The sequence below is a fragment of the Cyrtonyx montezumae genome, unplaced genomic scaffold (genome assembly GCF_038088225.1).
Source record: "Cyrtonyx montezumae isolate F1298 unplaced genomic scaffold, pur_monq_1.0 scaffold_32, whole genome shotgun sequence".
Taxonomy (NCBI): domain Eukaryota; kingdom Metazoa; phylum Chordata; class Aves; order Galliformes; family Odontophoridae; genus Cyrtonyx; species Cyrtonyx montezumae.
The window spans coordinates 3,489,760-3,510,594 of record NW_027072037.1 but is presented as its reverse complement, the minus strand read 5'-3'; the positions used below and the strand labels follow the sequence as shown (position 1 = coordinate 3,510,594).

Sequence of the window (20,835 nt, the reverse complement as noted above, 5' to 3'; positions counted from 1 at the left end):
CCTGCAAGAAAGCATTTCCACCAGTTGCTGAGCATTAGATACAGCGTTGAGTTACAGCAGGGCAGGGTAGTTCTGATCCGGGTGAGATCGCAGCACTCAGCAACTGGGAAGCTCAGGAGAGCACTGTGCTGCTTCACTGGGCCGCTGCCACCTCCAGCACTGAGCAGCTGAGTCCTCTGAGGGACATCCCTTGCTCTGCTGACCCCATACCACACAGAACCATGGCTGGGAAGGGCAACATCTCCTCCCCAAGCCGCTCTGGTTTGCATAGGTGACCTGGACATGGGACATCCCCACTACAGCCCGTTGCTGTAACTCTTCTTCCTTCACTGGAGCTCTGTGGGCTGCTCACAAGTTCCAGCATCCCAAGCTGGGGGTTTTCACCTGAAACACTGGGGAAATTAATTAGTCCAAGCTGTTTGCTTGGCTTTAATTCCTCACAGTTCACTTTGTTGCTGTAATATCGCCTGCTCAGCCCAAGGGCTAGTGATAACTGTGTGTGTACATCAGCCGTTCCTTTGCAATAATCAATTTCCACATGCTTATTAAAGCAGCTGGAAGTTCAACCCAGGCAGATTTTCCAAAGGAAACAAGGATCTCTCCCCTCAGGGTGAAATAAAATAATCTTTGAAAGGGGCAAAAGCAGCTTTCAGCCATCTTGGGGTGTCCTGTGGTGCCTATGTCCGTGGGTGTGAGGGATCCCCAGTGATCCTGTAGAGTGATTCTGGGGGTCCCAGGGATCCCAAGGTGTTGGTTGACCCAAGGGTGCTTGTGTCCTGTATCCTTGGGTGTGAGTGATCCCACTGTTTATCCCAGGAGGTAGTCCTGGTGGGGTGATCCTAAAGGTCCTGATTGTCCCAGGGGGTGGTCATGGGGCTACAGGGGTGACAGTGTCATGGTTCTGATCACAGGGCTCCTGTTGATCCCATGGGTCCCAGTACTGATCCTTGAGGTCCTGGTGACCCCAAGGGTTGCAGTGCCAATCCCAGAGGTCTTGGAGCTGATCCTGGGGCTTCCACTGATCTCAAGGATCCAAGTGCTGATCCTGGAGGTCCTGGTGCTGATCCTGGGGGTCTCAGTGATCCCAAAGGCCCTGGTTGTCCTGTTGGGTCTGGGTTGTCCCAGTTGTCTTGCCTGCCCCAGAGGGAGGCTGGTTGCTCCGTTGGGTCCCGGCTGTCCCATTGGGTCCCAGTTGTCCCGTTGGGTCGTGGTTGTCCCGTTGGGTCCCGGTATCCTGCTAGGTCCCAGTAGTCCCATTAGATCCTGGTTGTTCCGTTGGGTTCCAATTGTTCCACTGGTTCCCGGTTGCCCAGGGCAGGGGTTGGGGAGCAGCTGTCCCACCGGGTCCCGCTCGCCTGGTCGTTGCCCGCCGTCCCATTGTCTCCCGCGTGTGCCGTTGGATGCGGTGAGTTCCGTTGGATCCCGGCGCCGTTCCGCAGCCCCGTTCGGAAGCGGGGGGGGTGGGGGGGGAGCGGTGGCAGCGGCAGCGGCGGCGCGGACGTCGCGGCGGGGAGGAGCCGGGCCGGGCCGGGGCGGATCGGCGCTCGGCGGGCGGGCAGGGCACGGCGCGGCGCGGATGGCGGGGCCCCGCCGGCGGCCGCTGCAGCGCGGGGCCCCACGGAGGATGTGAGGCGGCGGCCGCGGAGCCGAGCCCCACCGGGCTCGGAGGGCGGAGAGGGGCTCCCCCGGCCCGGCCCTGCCCGCGGGAGGGGCCGCGCTGCCTCCCCCCCTCCCCCGACAGCGCCCGCCCCACCATGGGGGACTTCTACGACCCGGAGCACCCGACCCCGGAGTAAGCGCGGCCTGCGGCCTGCTGGGGCCCGCGCCCCGCGGGGAGGCGGTAGGCCGCGCATCCCCGGCCTTGCGTGAGCGCCGCGGCCGGGCGCCGGCGGGGGGAGGCCGGGCAGGGAGCGCGGGGCGGAACGGAGCGGAGCGGAGCGGAGCGGGAGGGGACGGCGGTTGGGACGGGGGCGGCCTTCGCGGGGTGCGGGGCGGCGGGGCCACGCGGCGGGGCCTGGGCCGAGGAGGCCGGGGCGGTGCGGACGTGTCCTGGGCCTCCGGCGGGGCCTTCTCGTTGGTGTGCGGGTGTAACGGGGCCTGCTGAGCTCTGCGCTTTCTGTCCCTTCAGGACGCGGGGTGAGCCCGCACCCCGTTTCCTGACAGCAGGAAGAGGTCAGCGAGACGCGTTGGGAGGAGGAGGGGAGCTGCCCACCGGGGAGCCGCTCCCCGCGGCGTGGTTTTATGGCCGCGTCCCACGGAGCGGTTCAGTAGTTGGTGGTAGCGTCTCCTTTCTCTTGATTTGTTTTTCGTGCCGGTTCTGAAGGATATCTTTGCGTTTTTAGCCTTCCTCCCTGTGGGATCGGGGCGCTCTGTGCGAAGGGTGTGCATGTAGTGGTGCTGACGGGCACTCAGCTCCGAGCTGGAAGGAGGGGAGAGCCCGGTCCAAGCACCCCATGCTGCTGTCGGATGGAGGCAGAGCTGGGAATGGCGCTTTGGGTGAGGACAGCACAGCAAACCACAGGGCAGTGCTGCGAGCCATGTGCCTGCCCGCCTCAAGAGGCTGAGGGTCTCCTTGCTCTGAAACGACACCCGGCTCAGCAGTGCCTTCACTGAGATGCCCTAAAATTAGGGAGAGTTGGAGGACTTTGTGTTGGGTTGGGGTTGGATTCACTGGTTCTGGTTCTTGGGGTTCTCCAAAGGTGCAGCTGTGGGCTGGGAGAAGGAAACAGTGGGCACCACACTCGTGGATCTGTTTTGGCTGAAACAATGCCTGGCTGAGCAATGCCCACATTTGAGTTGGCTAAAATTGGAGAGAAAAGGTTTCACATTGGGCTGAGGTAGGATTTGGCTGGCTGTGGTTCTTGGGGCTCTCCCATGCCTTGGGAGAAGAAGCAGTAAGGAGGTGGGCACCACATTTGTGGTGGTTGTGAGCTTTCCTGATTCTTAGCAGTCCAAGGAGGGGTTGTTGCTTTCAAGTGGCTCTGCTGTTAGACAGCAAAAGTTTAATCTAAGTATTTTGCATTTCGGACTACTTCAGAGTGAACTGAATGCTGTCCCCGGAGGTTGGAGAGGCACCTTTGCTTTTCACCTAAAACCATCCCCATCATCCCACGTGTGGGCTGTTCGAAGTCAGAGCCATTTACTTAACAGCTTCTTTCCAGAAGTGCTCCTCGTGGAACAATCTCCCCACAGAGCTTTTTCGGGGTGATTATTCCAGGTTGAGACATGGAAAGCCAGCAGGACGTGTTGGGGTGTTTGTAGGAGCCCGTGTGTGCACCCCATGCCATGTGTCCATGCCACGCTTCCCTCGAGCGTGGTGCCATCCTGAGGATGTGCTGTGTGCCTTCTCTTTGCCCAGAGGATTCTTTTCCATTTGGTGGTGACCTTCCTCAGAGGCATGGTGCCTGGTGATTGTCACCATCTGCACGTCCCCCTGCCAGAAGTGCTGATGTGAGCAGAGCCTGGTAGGTCTGTCTCTGGTAGGTTTATGCTCTGTGGGAATTACTGCCAAGTTAGGACTTGGTGCTGGCTGCAGAGGGTGGGAGCTGTTGGGGTTAGGGTTGGCGAGGTGATGCGTTGGGTGCACGTTGACGGCGTGTGATGGAGTCTTGCTGGCAGCAGAGGGGCTCTGGTGAGCTAATAGGATCCAGGTTGTCATGAGCAGTGCTGGCAACCCCTCCTGGGGTCAGGAATCCTGGCAGGTTGGAACGGACCTTAAAAATCATCCAGCTCCAAACCTTTGCTGTGGGCTGGCTGCCCCCACCAGATCAGGCTGCTCAGGGGCCCGTGCAGCCTGGTGCTCTGCACCTCCAGGGGTGGAACAGGGCACCACAGCTCTCTGGGCAGTGGTGCTGGGGCCTCACTCAGTTGTCCTGTTGCCTGAGTTGACCAAGTGGACCCGTGTTGGTGTGTGCAAGCGGGAGAAACCCGCTGTGTCAGAGCGGTGTTGGGCGCTGGAGTGGCACAGCTGATTCAGAAGTGGAGATGGGTCCCAGCATACCAACAGTGGAAGACTGCTGAGTGAAGAGCGACTCTTCACGGGGCTGTTGTCCCCATGCTGCAGTGGGGTCACTCGTCTCTTGCTTCGCTGTCTGGTAGGCATCACCCACATGATGACCACAGAACCTCGGGGTGACGCTGTCCTCGGCCTCCGTGGGCAGACACTGTGAGGCTGGTGGCACTTGGGGACAGAGGACACTAGTGCAGGTGGTTTGGCATGGCCAGGGCTCGGTGTTTGCACACCGGAACGGTTTTATCGATGCACTTGACGTGAATCCAAGCAGTCTGAAATGTCAGGGTTTTATTGTGGCTGTTGCTATGTCACAGTTGTAGAGACTCAAGCCTTGGGCTGTTTGTGGGCAGAGTGGCAGTGCCCAGGGACGTGTCGGGGTCACCGTCCCTGGAGGTGTTCCAGAACCGTGGGGATGTGGTCAGTGGGCACAGGGAGTGGACTTAGTGATCCCCGAGGTCTTTTTCAACCTTAATCATCCTGTGATTCTACTTTGGGACTGGGTTGTTATTGTTATTATTTTTTTGTTTGCTTCCTGTAGGCATCTGGATTCTATTTTCTGCTTCTCTCTGGGGAGAACAGTCGGTCACCTCCGTACTCTCAGCGCTGGGCAGATGCTGCTGGCAGGCAAATGTGGTTAAATATCCAAACGTAGGTCTTCAAGCGTGCCATATCTGCCATGGAGCTGATAATGGAGCTGGGAGCTTGGGTTTACACCTGCATTTCCTCTATGGAGGAGAGTAAGGACGGTCTCACGGGGTGGGAAATTGAGAGCAGTGAAGGAGGAGCTTCGGTTTTGCTGTCTGGGTGTGGGAGAGAGCTTATAAGCGATGCACTTCTGAATTAACACATGATGTGTGTGTCTGAAAAGTCAGCTTATTGATGGAAAAATGCTTCTTAAGCATTCAGATTTACCTGCTGGAAAGACAGCTGCTGGTGCGCAGGACAGCAGGAGTGATAAAGCCACACACTGTCCCGAGTGGGAAGGGACCCACAGGATCACCCATGCAGCACCACCCAACCCCTGTGTCTGAGAGTGGTGTGCCATCACTCCCTGAGCTCCAGCAGCTCGGGGCCGTGCTCTCTGCCCAGGCTGTCAGCCTGTAAGTTATCCCACACGTTCCTCTTTGTAACATCACCCGGGTCTCTAAAAGCAAAACCTGAAGTTCCTGGCTTTGCTCCTTAGTTGTGGTACCCGAGTTTGGATCTTACTCTTGCATTTGGGTCCCTGAGGACCTTTTGGCTCTTGCCTTGTCCTTCCTCCCCACTGTGACTTCAGGGGGCATTGGAAAAGGAAAACCACCAGGGACAAAAGGTACACCACGCGTTGGCTGCGGTCAGCTGGTGCTCCCGTGTTCACAGCCAAGTCAGATTCCTATAAATAGGAAAACAGGCAGTTTGCCTTGTCGTAATTAATTTTTTTAAATCAAAATCATTATTTTAAATCGTTAAATCATTATTATTTTGAATTCTTGCCCCGTGCAGTTTAATGTTTCCCTTGGAGCAGGTCGAAGAAGGAGCACTTAGAATGAACATGCGACGTCGCTGGCGCTGCCATGTCCTGTGTTGGAGAACATTAGAGTAGTGCTAAATATATCGTCCTTGTGCGTGTGTTGGACAGGGGAAGGGACTGCAGACACTGACATTGGAATCGTAGAGTGGAATCATGAATGGCTCAGGTTGGAAGGGACCCCAAGGATCATTGAGTCCCAGCCCCCCTCCCCAGCTGGGGTTGGTCTCTTCAGTCGCATGTTTTACAGGGTCCCAAACTCTCCTTTAGTTGAGCAGAAGGGTTGGTTTCTCTCGAGGAGGAGTCTGGAGAGGACAGAAGTTTGGCTCTGCTCTTTCTCGCTGCAGTAGATTGCTTGATTTTTTTCATCAATGGTGCTTTGACCTCTGCAGGAGGTGCCCTGTCCCTGCAGGTGCCTCTCACCACTGGGTTTTATTCTTGGGATCGATTCCAGGGTTCCAGCACATGGTGAAATCTGTCCAGAGGGCAGAACCCGGGGGTGAAGTGAAATAGAAACTGGAATAAAGGAGAAATGTGGGTCAGGAGGCGGAAATTGATGGAAATGATATGGTGAGAGGAAGAGGAGGAAGAAGAGCTGAGTCTGGGGAGAGGAGGGAGGAAGAGCTGAGCTCTGCAGCTGTGTCTCAGCAACCCCCGCTGCGTGCAGTGGGTTCAACGCCATTCCCAGGGCTGCATGCAGTTGTTCTATGGTTGTCCCAAAGGGTTTTACAGCTCCCAAAGCACCACGACTGCTGCACGAGTGCCTTCAGATTTGAAGTGCATCTGCAGAGGTTTGCACCTTCCTAAGTTAACGGAACGTCGCTCTCCACGCTCCTTCCTCCACCAGGAGCACTTCAGAGCTGCGTGTTTGGAGCTGGCTGGTGCAGCCTGCTTCCAGCTTATGTTTCCCTTGCTGCTTTCTGTTCCGAGGAGGATGCAGGTTATGTTTGTCTGCTCTGGCTTGTGTTTGTCATGGCTGCAGCAACCGGCTGTGATGCAACGGGCTGCAGGTTATGGCCGTAATTCCTTCTCTGCGCTGCGCTCACGTCATTCCCAACAGTTTGATTTAAAGCCTTCATTTCTTCAGGAGTTCATTTTGATTGAGTTGGGTCGCCCTTCCTAGGGCTGGAGGGTGGCTTGTAACGTGTGCCTCGCTGCTGACTTAACCTGCTGGGCAGGTTTTGTCACAGGAGATTAAACTTCATCCATAATGGCATAGGAAATAAATCCGGTAAGGATTCCCAGTTGGAGTGTCCACCTTAAGCCTGGCTCAGATTGTGGCATTTTAGCTGTGCCACTGAAACAGCAGTTTTCTGGGCTGCAGAGAGGTGATTTCTCCCCTTTGGATCTCATTTGCAAACAGAAGACGTCACATTGCTCTGGATCTGGAGGGAGATTTGCAGGCACAGATGAGAAAATGCCCAGTGTGTGATGGGATGGAGAATGGTGAAATGGGGAAAGGAGGGCTGGAGCTGACGTGGCTTTAAGTGCAAGGAAAACGGGCAGTGTGGGACACGTGGGCTCAAGCCATAAGGGCTGACGTTTCCCCTGCAGAGCTCCGTCCCTGCTGTGTGAATTTAGGAGCGCCTGCACGCTGTAACTCACCTTCTCACCACATTTGGTCCTGGTTTGAGGTGAGCACAGATGTTTTGCGAGGAGAGGAGGCATGTGCTGGTTCTGCTTTGTGGTGTAGGGGAGCAATGAGGTGATATATTTCCACTCTGAACGTCATGGGTGGCGTTTTCTCTGCCTGCACCCGAGTGTCAGCAGCACTGATGGAGTTAGAGCAGGCAGGTTTGGTTCTAGGGGACCTGCCAGCACCATCAGCCGGGCCACGGAGACAGAGCTGCACCCAGGGAGTGCCTGCTGTGGCAGGACTGACTGCAGTGACATGCAGTTCGGATGTGGGTCCTTCAGTTGCTGATGTGTGACATGAGGCCTGGCCCAATTTCGTGCTCAGTATCTGCCGTGTGTAGCGTGTGATGTCTCGTTTGTGCTGAGCAGTTGAGCTTTCTTCTTTATTTCAGGCAGCTCGGAGCTTTACCACCAGCTAGTCAGGGGAGTGGGGCTTGCTGCAGGCTTTTGCAAGCACAACCTCCATGCCTGCAGAGCCAGATGTTAACCCACCACGTCTTCTTAGTGCAGAGGCAGCCCTACACCAGGCTCTGCTTGCCACGTGGTGCTTGTGGCTGTGGGATGCCATGCTGGTAACCTCAGGAGGGGATGGGATGACTTCAGATGGGGATGGATGTACTCTCCCCGCTCAGCATCCCTGCAGGAATGCACACATGGGAAGCAGCTTCTGGATGCCTGCAAGTACCTGCTTGAGGTCTGAGAGCCCTCCAGTGGGGGAAGGAGGAGGAGGGGCAGGGGTAGAAGGCCCTGCTGGCAGGGCTGCTCCAGGAGCCGGCCTTCTAGGGGAGGGGCTGCCTTTCCTTTTCGTTTTTTGGTTTTTTTTTCCCACCCTTTTAGCACCCAGCCCTCATTGCTGAGGTTCAGTGGAGCCGCTGGGTCCGTGCTGAGCCCTGCGTGGTGCTGAGTCCGCGATGCCAGCCGACAGCAAAGCCGGTAGCAGCGAGTGTAAGTGGGCACAGAAGTTGGAGGTTGGTTTGTTTTTTCATTCGGTGTGCTTTCAGGTGCAGCAGGGTGCTCAGGGGAAGCTGTGGGGTTGAGCTTTGTGCTGCTGGTGCTCGGGAGCGAGGCACAGTGACTGTATTTAAGCAGGATTTACGCACTGCAGTTTATTTCCTGCTATCTAGCATCTTTTAACTCACTTCAAGGTGTTCATTTCAGCACATGCTTAGCCAGCCTTTCCATCCAGCCCAGTGCATGGCTCCCACTGGTTTCACTCGTTTTGTAAACGAAATCAGAGGGCACTTTTGTCAGCTTGCACTGGGGTGCTGAAGTGTTTCCTGCTTCTCCGGGTGGGGTGCAGCTTTGGATCTCGGGGCTGTTACCCTCTGGCACACGGGAGTGTTGGTGAGAGGTGCAGCAGGAGCTCAGCTGTGCTGGGGGAAGGAAGGGTTGTGCCAGGGCCGTGAATCTACACGAGGGCTGGCAGAGAATGGCTGGGGAGCGTGGGCATAGGAGAGGTGGGATGGGGACCCTAGGAACGTTGGCAGCCCTGGATGGGCAGACGCTTTGGGTGGAGGACAGATGGACAGCCTGCTTGGGGGCAGCCCTGGATGGAGGGGCACCATGCTTGGAGGACAGACTCAGTGCCTGGGGGCACTCACTGTGCGTTTTCAGTGTGAATTGCATCACTTTGGGAAAACAAAACTGAAGAGCACGCTGCGTGCTGGAAGCGTTGTTCCCTGTTATTGCTCCCTGTTATTGCGGGGTGTACTAGCTGCTAACTTTCCAAGGAGGTGATTTTGCTGCAGGGGTTGTCTCAAAGAGATCCCTTTTAGTTCTGCTGATGAGGATGCCAACTAAACAGATCCCTCCTTCCATGCTCAGGGGAGGCTTTTCAAGGGCAGATGCTCCCACACATTGCACAAATGCCTCATTTTAGGATGAAGCTGTGGCTTTGAGCCCTCTCTTTGTGGCTGAGGGCAAAGCTTGCCCCTCAGCACCTCATCTCATCGCCTCCCCACCCTTCTGTTCCCATCCACGCGGTGATGATTAACCTCTCCCTGCTTTGCTGCTCTGGTGATCCTTCACGCTGCTGCCATGGGAACAGCATCGCCTGTGATGATTGCTGTCACGGTGTAAAACTTTAACACTCGATTTCTTTAGGTGTGCCCCGCGCTGAATGCAGTGGGCAGAGATGTGGCTGTGAGCTCGGCAGCCCCAGGGTGGATTTGGGGGCAGGTGTGGGGACCTGGGTGCTTTTATTGGAACAGAAAGCTGGAGACTTGCTTTCTTCTCCACCAGACCTTATTCCTAAAGGAAAAGTTCATACTCTTTAAAATGCTGGCATTGCTGACACACAGGGGGAGGCTCAGGTTGGATGTTACGAACAGTTCCCACTCTGAAATGCAGTGGCACATGCAGGGAGGTGGTGGAGTCGGGAAGAAGAGGCTACAAAACCACAGCACCGTGGAAGCAGGAAGAGCAGGGCTGGGGAGGCAGGGATGTGAGCAGGGGGCAGGCCCGTGCCTACAGCTGCACTGACCTCATTTTCTGCACAGATTGGCTTGCTTTCCAGCTTCTGTTTAAATAGAAGGTTTGATTTATTTATTTCCCCCCCCCCGTCCCCTCCTGGATGTGCTGTTAGCCGTTCCTCCTGGAGGTTTATTTGGGGGGAAGGAGCTGGCTGTTAACTGCCTGCTTTTTTCCAGTGGTGCGGTGTTGTTGGAAGCAGGGACACGTGGGAATGAAAAGCTCAGTGCTACAAAAGAGCTCGCAGTAATTGAGCGCCGTATTTGTTTCAGTTTAATGCAGGGACCGCTCCTAATTTGTCCTAGTTTTGAATCCCTAGCTGGATGTGTTAGAGGTTAATAAACCAGACGTGTGCTGACGCTTCAGACCTGTAAGGTTTGGTGGACCCGTCTGGTGCCAGCAGCAGTGATGTGTCCCGTGCAGGAGCTGTAACTGTAGTTGGGTGTAAAGATGTCCTCTTTGGCATTGCCATCCTGCTGGAATGAGGAGTTTCCAGCCAGGCTCTGGCCTCATTGTGCTACCTGCACTGCTGCCATACCTGGTGAGCAAAGGAATGGGGTTTTGCATTTGGGGGCTGCGATTTAGGGGCTGCATTTCCTTCCTGCTGAGCGGCCAGGTCGGTGGGGGTTGGGGTTTGCGTTTTATTTCCTTAAGAAAAGAGAGTAATTGTCGACCAGGTAGGCTTTGAGATGGCCCAGTGTTAACGCTTGCAAATGGGCAGCCTGGAGCTAGGGGTGCTGAGAGCCCAGGGGGAGGCTTTTTACTCTTCCAGGATCATTAGCCTTGCAGATGTTTAGATAAAAAGAGCTTTACACTGTGTGGTTTGTGTCTTTAAAAAGAAAAAAAAAGGAGAAAAAAAAAAAAAGAAGGAAGAAAAGGGGAATGTGGGAGTTGAGGACAAAGTTTTGTCTTATCCCAGTGTTTGTCATGCAGAATTTGTAACCCTGATGTTTTATTTGTGTGCTTGTGGAGCAAAAGCAAAGCCTCCACCAAACCGAGGTCCTGCTGTGGGTTACACTGTAAGAAGGAGAGCAGTCTCACTGCTAAAATTCTGTTCAGGCACCTCAGAGTGAACCTCAGAAGAAAAACACACCTTTTATTTCTTATTACTGCACCCAGGACAAACCAGAGGTGTCCAACCTCAATGATTCTGTGAGTGGGCACAGTGGTGATGGGTTCGCAGTCGGACTTGGTGATCTTTCCATCTCTCTTGATTCTGTGTTACCGTGATAAAGATAATACCTTTATTTTCAGTTCTCATGCCCAGGACGAGGTGCACACCCTTGTGCATGATGTGGGGTGATGGGCATGATGCTTAAGTTGTGCTTTTGGGGTGCGTGCAGACTTAGCAGTGCTCAATCAGGTGTAGTACGGTTGCTCTTTGAAACTGTGCTTTTGTTGGTTCCTGAGCAAGGAGTGACATGTTGCCTAAGTTTGGAAATCTATTTATGTGTTTGATCCGGGGTAAAGGAAGAGTCAGGACATGGAAACGTGACCCGCAGCCGGCAGCGAGGGAGCGGTGCCTGAAATACTGCCCGGTGATTGCACAAAATCCACCCCTGGTAATGTCATTCCTGCCCCACTCCTACGTGCTCTGTTGACTCCTGAAACATGTGGCTTCATTCACTCGGTGCTTTGTCCTTCCCCTGGCTGCCTGCTGTCATCAGGTGGGCTTCTCTCCAGCCAAATTCTGGCCCTGAGGCAGCAGCCTGCAGCCCTGCTCCGTCCCAGTGCTGTGCTCCCATCCCACTGCCCCAACTGGAGTCAGTGGGAAGGGAAGAGGTTGGGCAGAGGGCTTCCCTCTGCAGCACTGCTGCCTGTTCTGCAGTACCATCACGAGACAGAGGAAGAAACTTCCAGAAACTTTTTTTTTGAACTAAAAGCTCTCTTTCCTTGCCAGCATCTTAATGCTGGTTTGATGCAGGTTTCCAGCAAGAGGAGCAAAATTCATTACCTGAATCAGGATGGCTTGGGTAGGATGGGACCTCTGAGGTGATTGAGTCCCAACCCCCCTGCCACAGGCAGTGTTGTCAGCTACTAGATAATACACTAGGTCAAGCTGCCAGGGCCCCATCCAGCCTGGCTTTGAGCACCTCCAAGGATGGGGCATCCACAGCTTCCCTGGGACTGCAGATACTAAGCTCTGCTACTTATCTCCCAATGTGTACCTACTTCTGTGCTTTTAGGTGCAAGGAGACCTTTCTGGTTGCTGCTCAGAGCTGTGTCATGGCTGCATTGGAAATGTTCACGTTGGATCTTGGCTGTGTTTGACCTCAGTGCTGTCCTCACCCCTTCAACACTCACGTGTAACTTACATGAACATCAAGAACAGCGATGTCTTGAAAGTCTTAATCATAGAATTGTAGATGGCTTAGGTTGGAAGGGAACTTGGAAGGGGTTGGAAATTCCCACTTAAGCTCCTTTTTGCTGTGATCCTAAAAGCCTCCTTTGGGGCACTAACTCACATCAGAGTGCTGTTCTGAAAGGACTTCTGCCTTCTGCATTGCTCTGCATTGAGTTCACGATGTTTCCAGCTCCACTCAATCATGGATGTGCCCTTTGTGTTTCCCACAGCTCATTTAAACTCGTGGTTCATGTTTCCTCAATAAAAAGCCCAGTTGCTGCTGCTGTAAGAATAGTTTATTATCGATTAATAAGCTTTATCAGTTGCACATGAACCTTGGTAGTATATTGCTACTGGTGATGGGTTTTTGAGGAGGTTGTTTCTAATTCTGTGTTGATGATTGCTGAGATGAGGACATACCTGGTTGCTGCCATGCCATCGTTGCGTCGGGGTCCTGTGGGGCTGCACTAACCCAGAGCTCTGATTTCTTGTCCAGAAATGGGTTCTTGGAATAGCTGATGCCTGAGGGCCAGTGTGTGAGCCTTCCTGTGCAGTAACTTTGTGTCAGCACAGCAGTACCAAATTATGGGTCAGAAGCTTGTTAAATTTAGCAGTAAAATTGCAGTGATGCTCTCCAAGGCAGTGCCCAGCACTAGGCTCATCTCACTAAATGGGATGAAAATTCCCAACTTCTACACCTCGCTTTCCAGACTGATACCTGTGTTACCTTTACAGTATCACCTCTGTCGACACAACTCCCTGCCAGCCATGGGCAGGGTTTGCAGAAGCACCCATGCTTCCCAGCAGTGCTGTGTCCCTGTGCAGTGGGTGACACTGGGACAGGTGACACCAGTCACACATTTACCTGTGCAGTGCTTCCTGCTTGCGGGTGTGTTCTTGTTTCTGCCTGATGTTTACACCTTCTTTCTGTTTTCTTTTGCATGTTTTCTCGGCTGGATTGCAATAGAGAAGAAGAAAATGAGGTGAGTGGAATGAATTCTTTTTCCTGTTTTGCTCCTGAGATGTGCGTCGTTACCTTGACCAACTGATTTTACCTGCACCCAAATCTCACGAAGCTTTCTCAAGCAGCAGCACAAGGCATCTTCCTATACAAATACAGTGTTTTCCTGGGGGTGCCCCAAGGGCAGTGGTGAAGACTGGAGGGAAGGGGACTCCCCTAGGACATTCCCCCAGTGAGTGACTGGCAGAATGGTCGCTGCTGATCATTTCTGACGTGTGAGGGCCATTTCTGCTCTGACTGAACACACTGTGTGGTGACACATAAGCGACAGGAGTGCTCATTCATCTCTGCTGAAGGCTCAGAGTGAGTTTCTGTTGCCTACCCCGGGCTGCACAGCACTCACAGCAGTGTTCTGGGGAGCATTTGCTGCCTGTAAAACATTAAAGCAAGGAGAACTTTTCTACTGTTTCACCAGTAATTGCTCCCTGTCACATTTCAAAAGCTACCTGTGGGATGTTTTTTTAAATGCATGGAAGTCATGCTTTTTTCAACTTGGTGTTATTTAAGAAGAAATCCCTGGAAGGCTGAGTGTGAGATTGAAACATTTGTTCTGAAATGCATCGTCCCTGCTGAATAGATATGAAAAGCAGAGGAATGGAAGTTCAGCAGCTCTTTTTTCCCCTCCAGCCTTTGTTTTGTGTACAGGTGGATGTATCCAAACTGCATTATTCATCTTTAAGCTCTGATTTAGGAAATGTTTTATCAAGACACTGACATATTTTCATAACTGTGGGTGATTTTGCACATTAAATAATTTCACAGCAGTTTTAGTAAGAAAACTCTTGAGTGTTGATGTAGTGATTGGGGTAGGAAGGTTTGAATTTTCTGGTCATGTAGGTGTAATAAGCAACTGAAACGTGCTCACAAAGTGACATTGCCTTGTTTTTTGGGAGCCTGTGCCCAGCATCTTGTGGGAGGCTGGCCTCTGACATTGGAGTCTCCTTCTGTGGAGACATTCAAGACCCACCTGGATGCCTTCCTGTGCAAGCTGGGATAAGGAACTGCTTTGGCAGGGAGGTTGGACTCAGTGGTCTCTAGAGGTCCCTTCCAACCCCTACAATTCTGTGATCTCGGAGCTCCTGCCACATGGACTGGAAGCTTGGTGTTGCCCTTTGTGCTCCAGCGAATTTGTTCCTTCACATTTACGCATTGCAGTGTTGTTCAGGTTAAAAAAAGTGGGTAACTTCTGAAAACAGAGGGTATTTTCACCGGCTGTTATGGTTTTATGATTTTTGTTGTTATGATGTGGAATATCAATAATACAACAAAAATCATAAAGCCATAACACCGGCCTTTCTAGTGAGGAGGATGGGGCAGTGTTGGAGAAGAGGTGGACAAGCATGTGGATGTGGGGTCACTAATTTGGGTGCCCTTTCAGCATTGGCACTCACCTAAAAGCCCCCATGAAGTGGTGCCCATTTTAAAGGAGTCAGAATTTTTGGGGAAAAAAAAAATACAATGAATAGAATGGGCTGGGGTTTCTATTCCACTGACATCTTACTTAATAATTTACCACGGTGCCTTTAGCCTTAGCAGCTCTGCATTGTTTCACAAGAGTTAAACAATAACAAAGTCCGTAGTAACTCAGAGTGTGTGCAGGAAACCACTGCTGCGACCAGCGATGTGTTCATGCAATAGTGAGAGTAGAACCTTACTGTGTGCAGTGTTCAGACTGCTGGAACAGTTACACCTCTTGCTCCAAGTGTAATTACACTAATGCAATCTGGATTTATGTTGATAAAGGAGTATTGACAGGAGCACCCCTTTCCACACAGTGGGCCAACATTCATCCTTAGGAATTGTGCTGTCATTAACGCTGCGGTAGATAGCGATAGAGTCTGTGCAGAGACAAGCCCAGAGCTTCAAAACAGCTGGACACGTGCCAAGGCAAATAAACACACTTGGCTTTTTTGCCCTGAAAGCTGCTAATCTCAGGCCTTGATAAACGCGTTCTGGAAGGGAAGAAGTTCCCACGTTGAGAGGAGCTTTGTTGCTTTAGGCTTGCACGATGCCCAAAGTGACATCTCAGGTGTGAGTGTCCTACAGGAGGTGACTTTCAGCTCCGCTGTGTCCCAGACTGCCAGGGTTGCTGGGAAGGACTCTTCAGCAGGACAGCAGATAACTTCGGTGAGATGGCATGTGTAAGGTGTTAGGGTCCATCAGCTCAGAGGTGTGGCTGAGTGCTGATGAAAGTTCTGCTGGCAGTGATGTGAACGCCGACCTCCTTGTTAGCCTGGAAACTTATGGGAGTTGTGACTGACTGAGATGAGGCTGCTGGGAGAAGGTGGGAAAGGACAGAACTTAGGGCTGCAGCTGTAGGTCTCAGTGGCCCGATTTGTTCTGCCACCAGATACATGCAGGTATGGTCTCCTGGAATGTGAGAATGAACACACCTAAAGCTTTAACAATGTAGGATGTTTTGTACCGTGAGACCACAGAAACGGAACAAATGAAGTAGTGGTCTCCAATTAATTTTGTCTGTTGAACCCTATTTCTCTCTCTTTTTATTTTTCAATTTAATTTTTATTAAAAACAACAGAAGAAAGAACTTCGATTCTTTGAGTTTGGTTATTAATAAGGCAATTAAAAAGCCTCAGCTCGAATCCCAAAGGAGGTTTTGTTCGAGACTCGAAAGGAGCAGAGAATTGATTTTGATTAAAAGAGAGGCAGGCTGTGTTTCTGTGCTGTCCTAGACTTCGGCCCAGGATATCAATTTCTATTTTATTGTCATAAAAAATTCACCAGGTGAAAGAAAACTGTTCAGTACTTGTGCAGAACAGAATTTAAAAATAAGCATTCCCTCTAATGGCGCCTGTTGTTTTATCTTTCCTTTTCCAGGGCAAGACTGAAACCGTGCAGAAAGCTGGCTTTATCAAAGGCCCAGTGTTCAAAGGTGTTGCTTCTAGTCGCTTTTTGCCCAAAGGCACCAAAACAAAGGTTAACCTTGAGGAGCAAGGAAGACAAAAAGTGTCTTTTAGCTTTAGCTTAACCAAGAAAACCTTACCGAATAGATTTCTGCCCGGTCTGGGAAACGAGAAACAAAATGAAACTCAGAACTCCCCAGCAGTACCCCTGCAGACTGATTTTAACCCCAAAATTAAAATGGACCTTGGGGATGCTGCTGGCTCAACGGAGGAGTCTTCACCTCCAAAACCGAAGGTAGAATTGGGGAAGATCCATTTTAAGAAACACCTGCTTAGCGTCACAACCAAACCCCCCCCATCAGCTGTAGCAGTGACTTCACAGCCGCCGCCGGCTCTGGCACCCGTAGCAGAACCAGTGGCAGCGACTGTGGACTTTCCATCAGCACCACCACCTCCACCAACAGCATCACCAGCAGCACCAATGCCAGTCCCTGCTGCAGCAGCCTTGCCGCAGCTGCCCGTCACGCTCATGTCGACGCTGTTGCTGTCACCGCCCGCGGAAGCGGAAGTCCCAGCTTCGAAGGAGCCCTGTCACGTAGTCCCCAGGGAAGCTCTGGAGCTGGACCTTAAGCACGATGTTGTATCGCACGGTTTGGAAGAACATACAGCTCAACACGTGGCCGAGCAGGTGGAAGTAACTCCACAGAAGGAAGATTCCCATATTGGGAAAGATGATGAGGTTTCGGACAGCTCCAGGGGTGCTTCTTTGTGCTCTAGGAAGCAGAGCTCCAAAAGGAAGTTTTCCCAGTCCGACGGCACGTTGCTGGGCTCCGAGTCTGATGAAGATTCTGTGAGGACCTCTTCCAGCCAGCGCTCGCATGAGCAGAAGATATCCAGTGCTGAAAAGGAGAGGGATCCCAGGAAAAGCTCTTCCTCTCTCAGAGGAGAAGAACTGAAGTCCTCCTCACGCTCCAAATCGGACAGAGATGATAAGTATTCTAGCTATTCGAAATCGGAACGCGATTCGCGGTATACATCCTCCCGATCCAGGTCAGACAGAGACAGAAGGCGAAGCCGGTCCCATTCTCGGTCCCGGTCGGATCGGAGCTCCCGAACCAGCTCTTCCTACTCAAGGTCGGAGCGCTCGCATTACTACGACTCCGACCGCAGGTATCACCGGAGCTCCCCGTACAGGGAGAGGGCGAGGTACTCCCGCTCGTACGCAGACTCCAGGGGGAGGGACAGCTCTGATTCGGAAGATGAGTACAGGAGGACGCATTCCAGATCCAGCGACTCGAGGCGCACGTCGTCCCACTCCTCCTCGTACAGAGAGTCAAGGACTTCTTACTCTAAATCAGACAGGGATAGCAAAGTAGAGTCATCTCATGCTGACACGGAGAGGAGAGGAAAATCTTCTTCAAAAGCAGATAGAGATTCGAAACGGACTTCAGAAAGTGAAGTGACCAAAAGGTGCTCTCCCCTTAACGAGCTCGGGTATCGAAAGGGGACTTCCCATTCTAAGCCTGACAGTAATGTGAATTCTTCCCGTTATAAATCCACCCCTTCAAAGATCCCTGCACCAAAGCCTGATAAATATAAAAGTTCTTTCTGTTGTACAGAATCCATTGAAGAAATAAAACAGCAGTCTAATTCTCTAGATTTAGAGACCTCTTGTCTAAAAAGCAATGAGATCAGAGTGTCCGTTGCAAAAAGGTTTGAAAGGGAAAAGACACTTTCTCCGTTAAATCAGTTAAATGATTCCCCCACTTTTAAAAAGACAGATGAATCAAAAGCTGCTTTTCCTCACTCAGGGTCCGAGGAACTTGCAGGAAACGAATGCCACGACAGTGTTAAGGAACAAGAGACTTTAGTAAGGGTAAAGCACGAGCAATTGAGAACGTGTTTCCCTATGGAAATGAGTATAAATGGGTCCCCAGAGGTTAGCTCTGACGATCTGGTAACTCCCAGTGCCTCCAAAGCAGAGGATGTCGCAGTGTCTTCTGATGATAGTTTGTGCAGGTTGGAAGCGTCCCATGGCGTCAGGGCGAGTAATTCTTATCCGCTGCCATCGAATGGATTGGAGAGCACCTACACCCCCGAAGAGCACGAGCCCGACGATTCCCACGTGCAGTCGAGCGAGTGTAGCAGCCTGTTCAAGGAGGACGAGGAGCAGCACGGTGAAGCTGTGCCTTCACCAGTGGTGAATGTAGATCATTCTGCAGCGGCAGTGAAGAAGCTGGGTGATCTGGCGGCTCCCTGCGACAAAACCAAAGAACCAGTTTTTTGCTACATTTCAGATGCTGCTGCTCCTTCTTTGTATCACTCAGAGGTTGAAATAGAAGTTGAACCAGCAGATGTGAAAGTGACTTCTGAGGAATTTCTGGATTTGCGCATTGAACCGCAGACGGTGACGTGCGACTACGAAAGCACAGAGGATCCGAATTCAAAGCCCACGTGTGAAGAGGAGCAGCATCACGTGGACCCACCCCAGCAAGCTGGCCTGGCTGTGGACAGCTCGAGCGGGGATTCCGCCCGGGATTGCTGTTCCCCCACAATCAGGCAGGACTATCCTGTGGTTACGCAGCATCCGGAGGAAAACATCCTCTCCGAGGGGGACGGGGCCCCACCAAGCTGCTCGGCAGCTGGGGAGGTGCTTGAGTTGGACGCTCAGCACGTCGACCTGCACTTGGCACGGGGCAAGCTGTCGCTCAAGGATGAGCACTCCTATTATTCCCAAGTGCCGCTGGAACACCGCAGCAGAGAGGAAGCGGTGGAAGAAATGGCTGTTACTACCGAGAGGGTCAGTCCTGATGATCTGAAAGAGCAAAGCCTGGAAGTGTCTGCTGAAGGTGACGGAGGGGACGAGCCCTCGGTGGCCTCGGTTTTCCCGGACGCTTCGTTTCCGTGCTGTGACGTTGCGGTGACCGTGGAAGAATCAGAAGCTGTGACGCAAACCCTGACGTGTGACAGCAGCGGCGGTACCTCAGAATTCGCTCCCGCTCTCCATGATGACTATTCTGATACGGCAGAGAGTGACAGTGAGCCAGGCAGTGAAGTCAGTGACACAGAGGGCTCTGATTCTGATGATGCTGTGCCGCGTAAGAGGCTGCAATCCGTTGTAGTTGTTCCGAAGAATTCGAGCATTACAATGGAGGACAGCAGCCCCTGCTCCTCGCGGAGCAGCCAGGGAATGCGGCGCTACTCCGACCATTGGGACGATGAGAGGCCGGAGCCAAGCCAGCCCTACTATGAGGAGAGGCCGGAGGCTACGGCAAGTAACAGCGGGCCCCAGGCTGAGAGCATGTGCTCTCCGAGAGGGATGGACAAGAGTCCGGCCTCATCGACCGAGCTCAGCAGGAAGGACGGCGAGGACGTGTGCCAGCCGCAGAGCGATGGCGTGGACAGCACGAGCCAGGCAGACCTGGCTGTGGATTCTGAAGGCAAACCCAACCCAGATGAGAGGATGCTCAGTGAGCTGATGTCCATCGGCAGGCCGCTTGGCAGGCAAGAGGAGCAGCCGTTCTGCGTGCCCGAGAGCTTTGAGAGCGCTGATAAGTCTTGCCATCCGATGAGCTTTTCCAAGCCAGACAGCCGGCAGGGGAGTGGGGGGCTCCATCAGTCTGGCCTTGGAGACTGCTCCAGGGAGGACAGTTTTCAGCCGGTGGAGGGTGTGAGTGCTGTGAGCTGGGACTTGCAGGCGGAGAAGCCCAGCAGCACCTATCAGCAGCCGGATAGCAGCTTTGGGGTCTACTCGGGCTACGTTTACCAGCCAGGCACGGGAGCCTACAGCAGCTCTCAGAACTGCTGGCAGGGCAATGGCTACTGGGACGTGAGGTCTGCTGGCCGACCTGCTGGAGGCAACTACGAGCGAGTTCAAGGACAAGTGCCCGATTCTCTAACGGAGGATCACGAGGAGTACGAGGATGACCACTGGGATGATGAGTGCAAGGCTGGCTTCCCCAGCCCCTCCACTAAGTTCCATGCTCCTGTGCAGAAAGAGACGGGCTCTGTGCAAGCCCACGAGATCAGCAGCAACTCGAGCAAGGAGCCGGTGTCCGGTGCTGAGAAAAAGGAGGAGGTGAAGGCTTTGGAAAAGAACGATGTGAAGGAGCGAGGCCCGCCCAAAAAACGACGACAGGAACTGGAGAGTGACTCTGAGAGTGATGCGGACTCGAGGGAGAGGAAGAAGGCGAAGGTGGAGGGCGAGCAGGAGCTGGCACCCCAGGACTCCTCCATGGTCGGCCGCCCGTGCATCATGGACGACTTCCGCGACCCGCAGCGCTGGAAGGAGTTTGCCAAGCAGGGCAAAATGCCCTGTTACTTCGACCTCATTGAGGAAAACGTGTACTTGACGGAAAGGTAACTTGAGTTTTTTTTCTTCTTCTTTAATTCCTGCCTATAAAAATTTTAGGTTTCAACTTGCATTCGATTCTGGGATAGCTCGCTTAGGGCCGTACTAGCACCTGGTGCAGCAGGGAGGAGGCATGTCACATGCATCTTGGCACAGCAAGTTGCTGTAGCAGAGCTGTAACCACACTGGGACTCCTCCCATGCAGAAAAAACAGCCGTGGGCCCAGAGAGATGCTGTGGGTGGGAGAGTGCAGGGGAAGAATCACTTCCAGAATGTAAACCTTAATCCTTGTGGCATCCCCTGTAGCTCATGTGATGAGGGTTGCAGGCAGGATTTGCACACCTTGCTGCTGTCTCTCACCGTTCATGTGAGCATGGTGAGAGCATGTTAGAGCCCAGAGCAGTGTGGCAGCATCATCTCTGGGCTTGTCCTCATCTGTTCAGTGTCCCCAGAGGGATGGCAGGCTGTGGGAGAAGTTTCACATGTTCACTGTGCCTTTCCAAAGGCTTTGGGTAATGGTGTGTAATTATTTGTCATCTCAGACGAGTTAGTTTAATTCTCACAGTTGTAATATAAAATAGCAGAGGGTACTGATTGTAGATTATCCTTTAGTGTGGGATTATTGACCAGGA

The 20,835-nt window shown here is 52.8% G+C and overlaps 1 protein-coding gene across 1 annotated transcript in view; it reads left to right on the top strand.

Moving 5' to 3' along the window:
* The first annotated feature begins 1,537 nt into the window (after positions 1–1,537).
* Positions 1,538–20,835, top strand: part of SETD2 (SET domain containing 2, histone lysine methyltransferase) — a 50,854-nt gene continuing 31,556 nt past the window's right edge. The window contains exons 1-3 of the mRNA XM_065744981.1: positions 1,538–1,792; positions 12,935–12,950; positions 15,827–20,211. Coding sequence (XP_065601053.1) covers positions 1,755–1,792; positions 12,935–12,950; positions 15,827–20,211 — 4,439 coding nt within the window. The 5' untranslated portion in view covers positions 1,538–1,754. The remainder of the gene's footprint in view (positions 1,793–12,934; positions 12,951–15,826; positions 20,212–20,835) is intronic.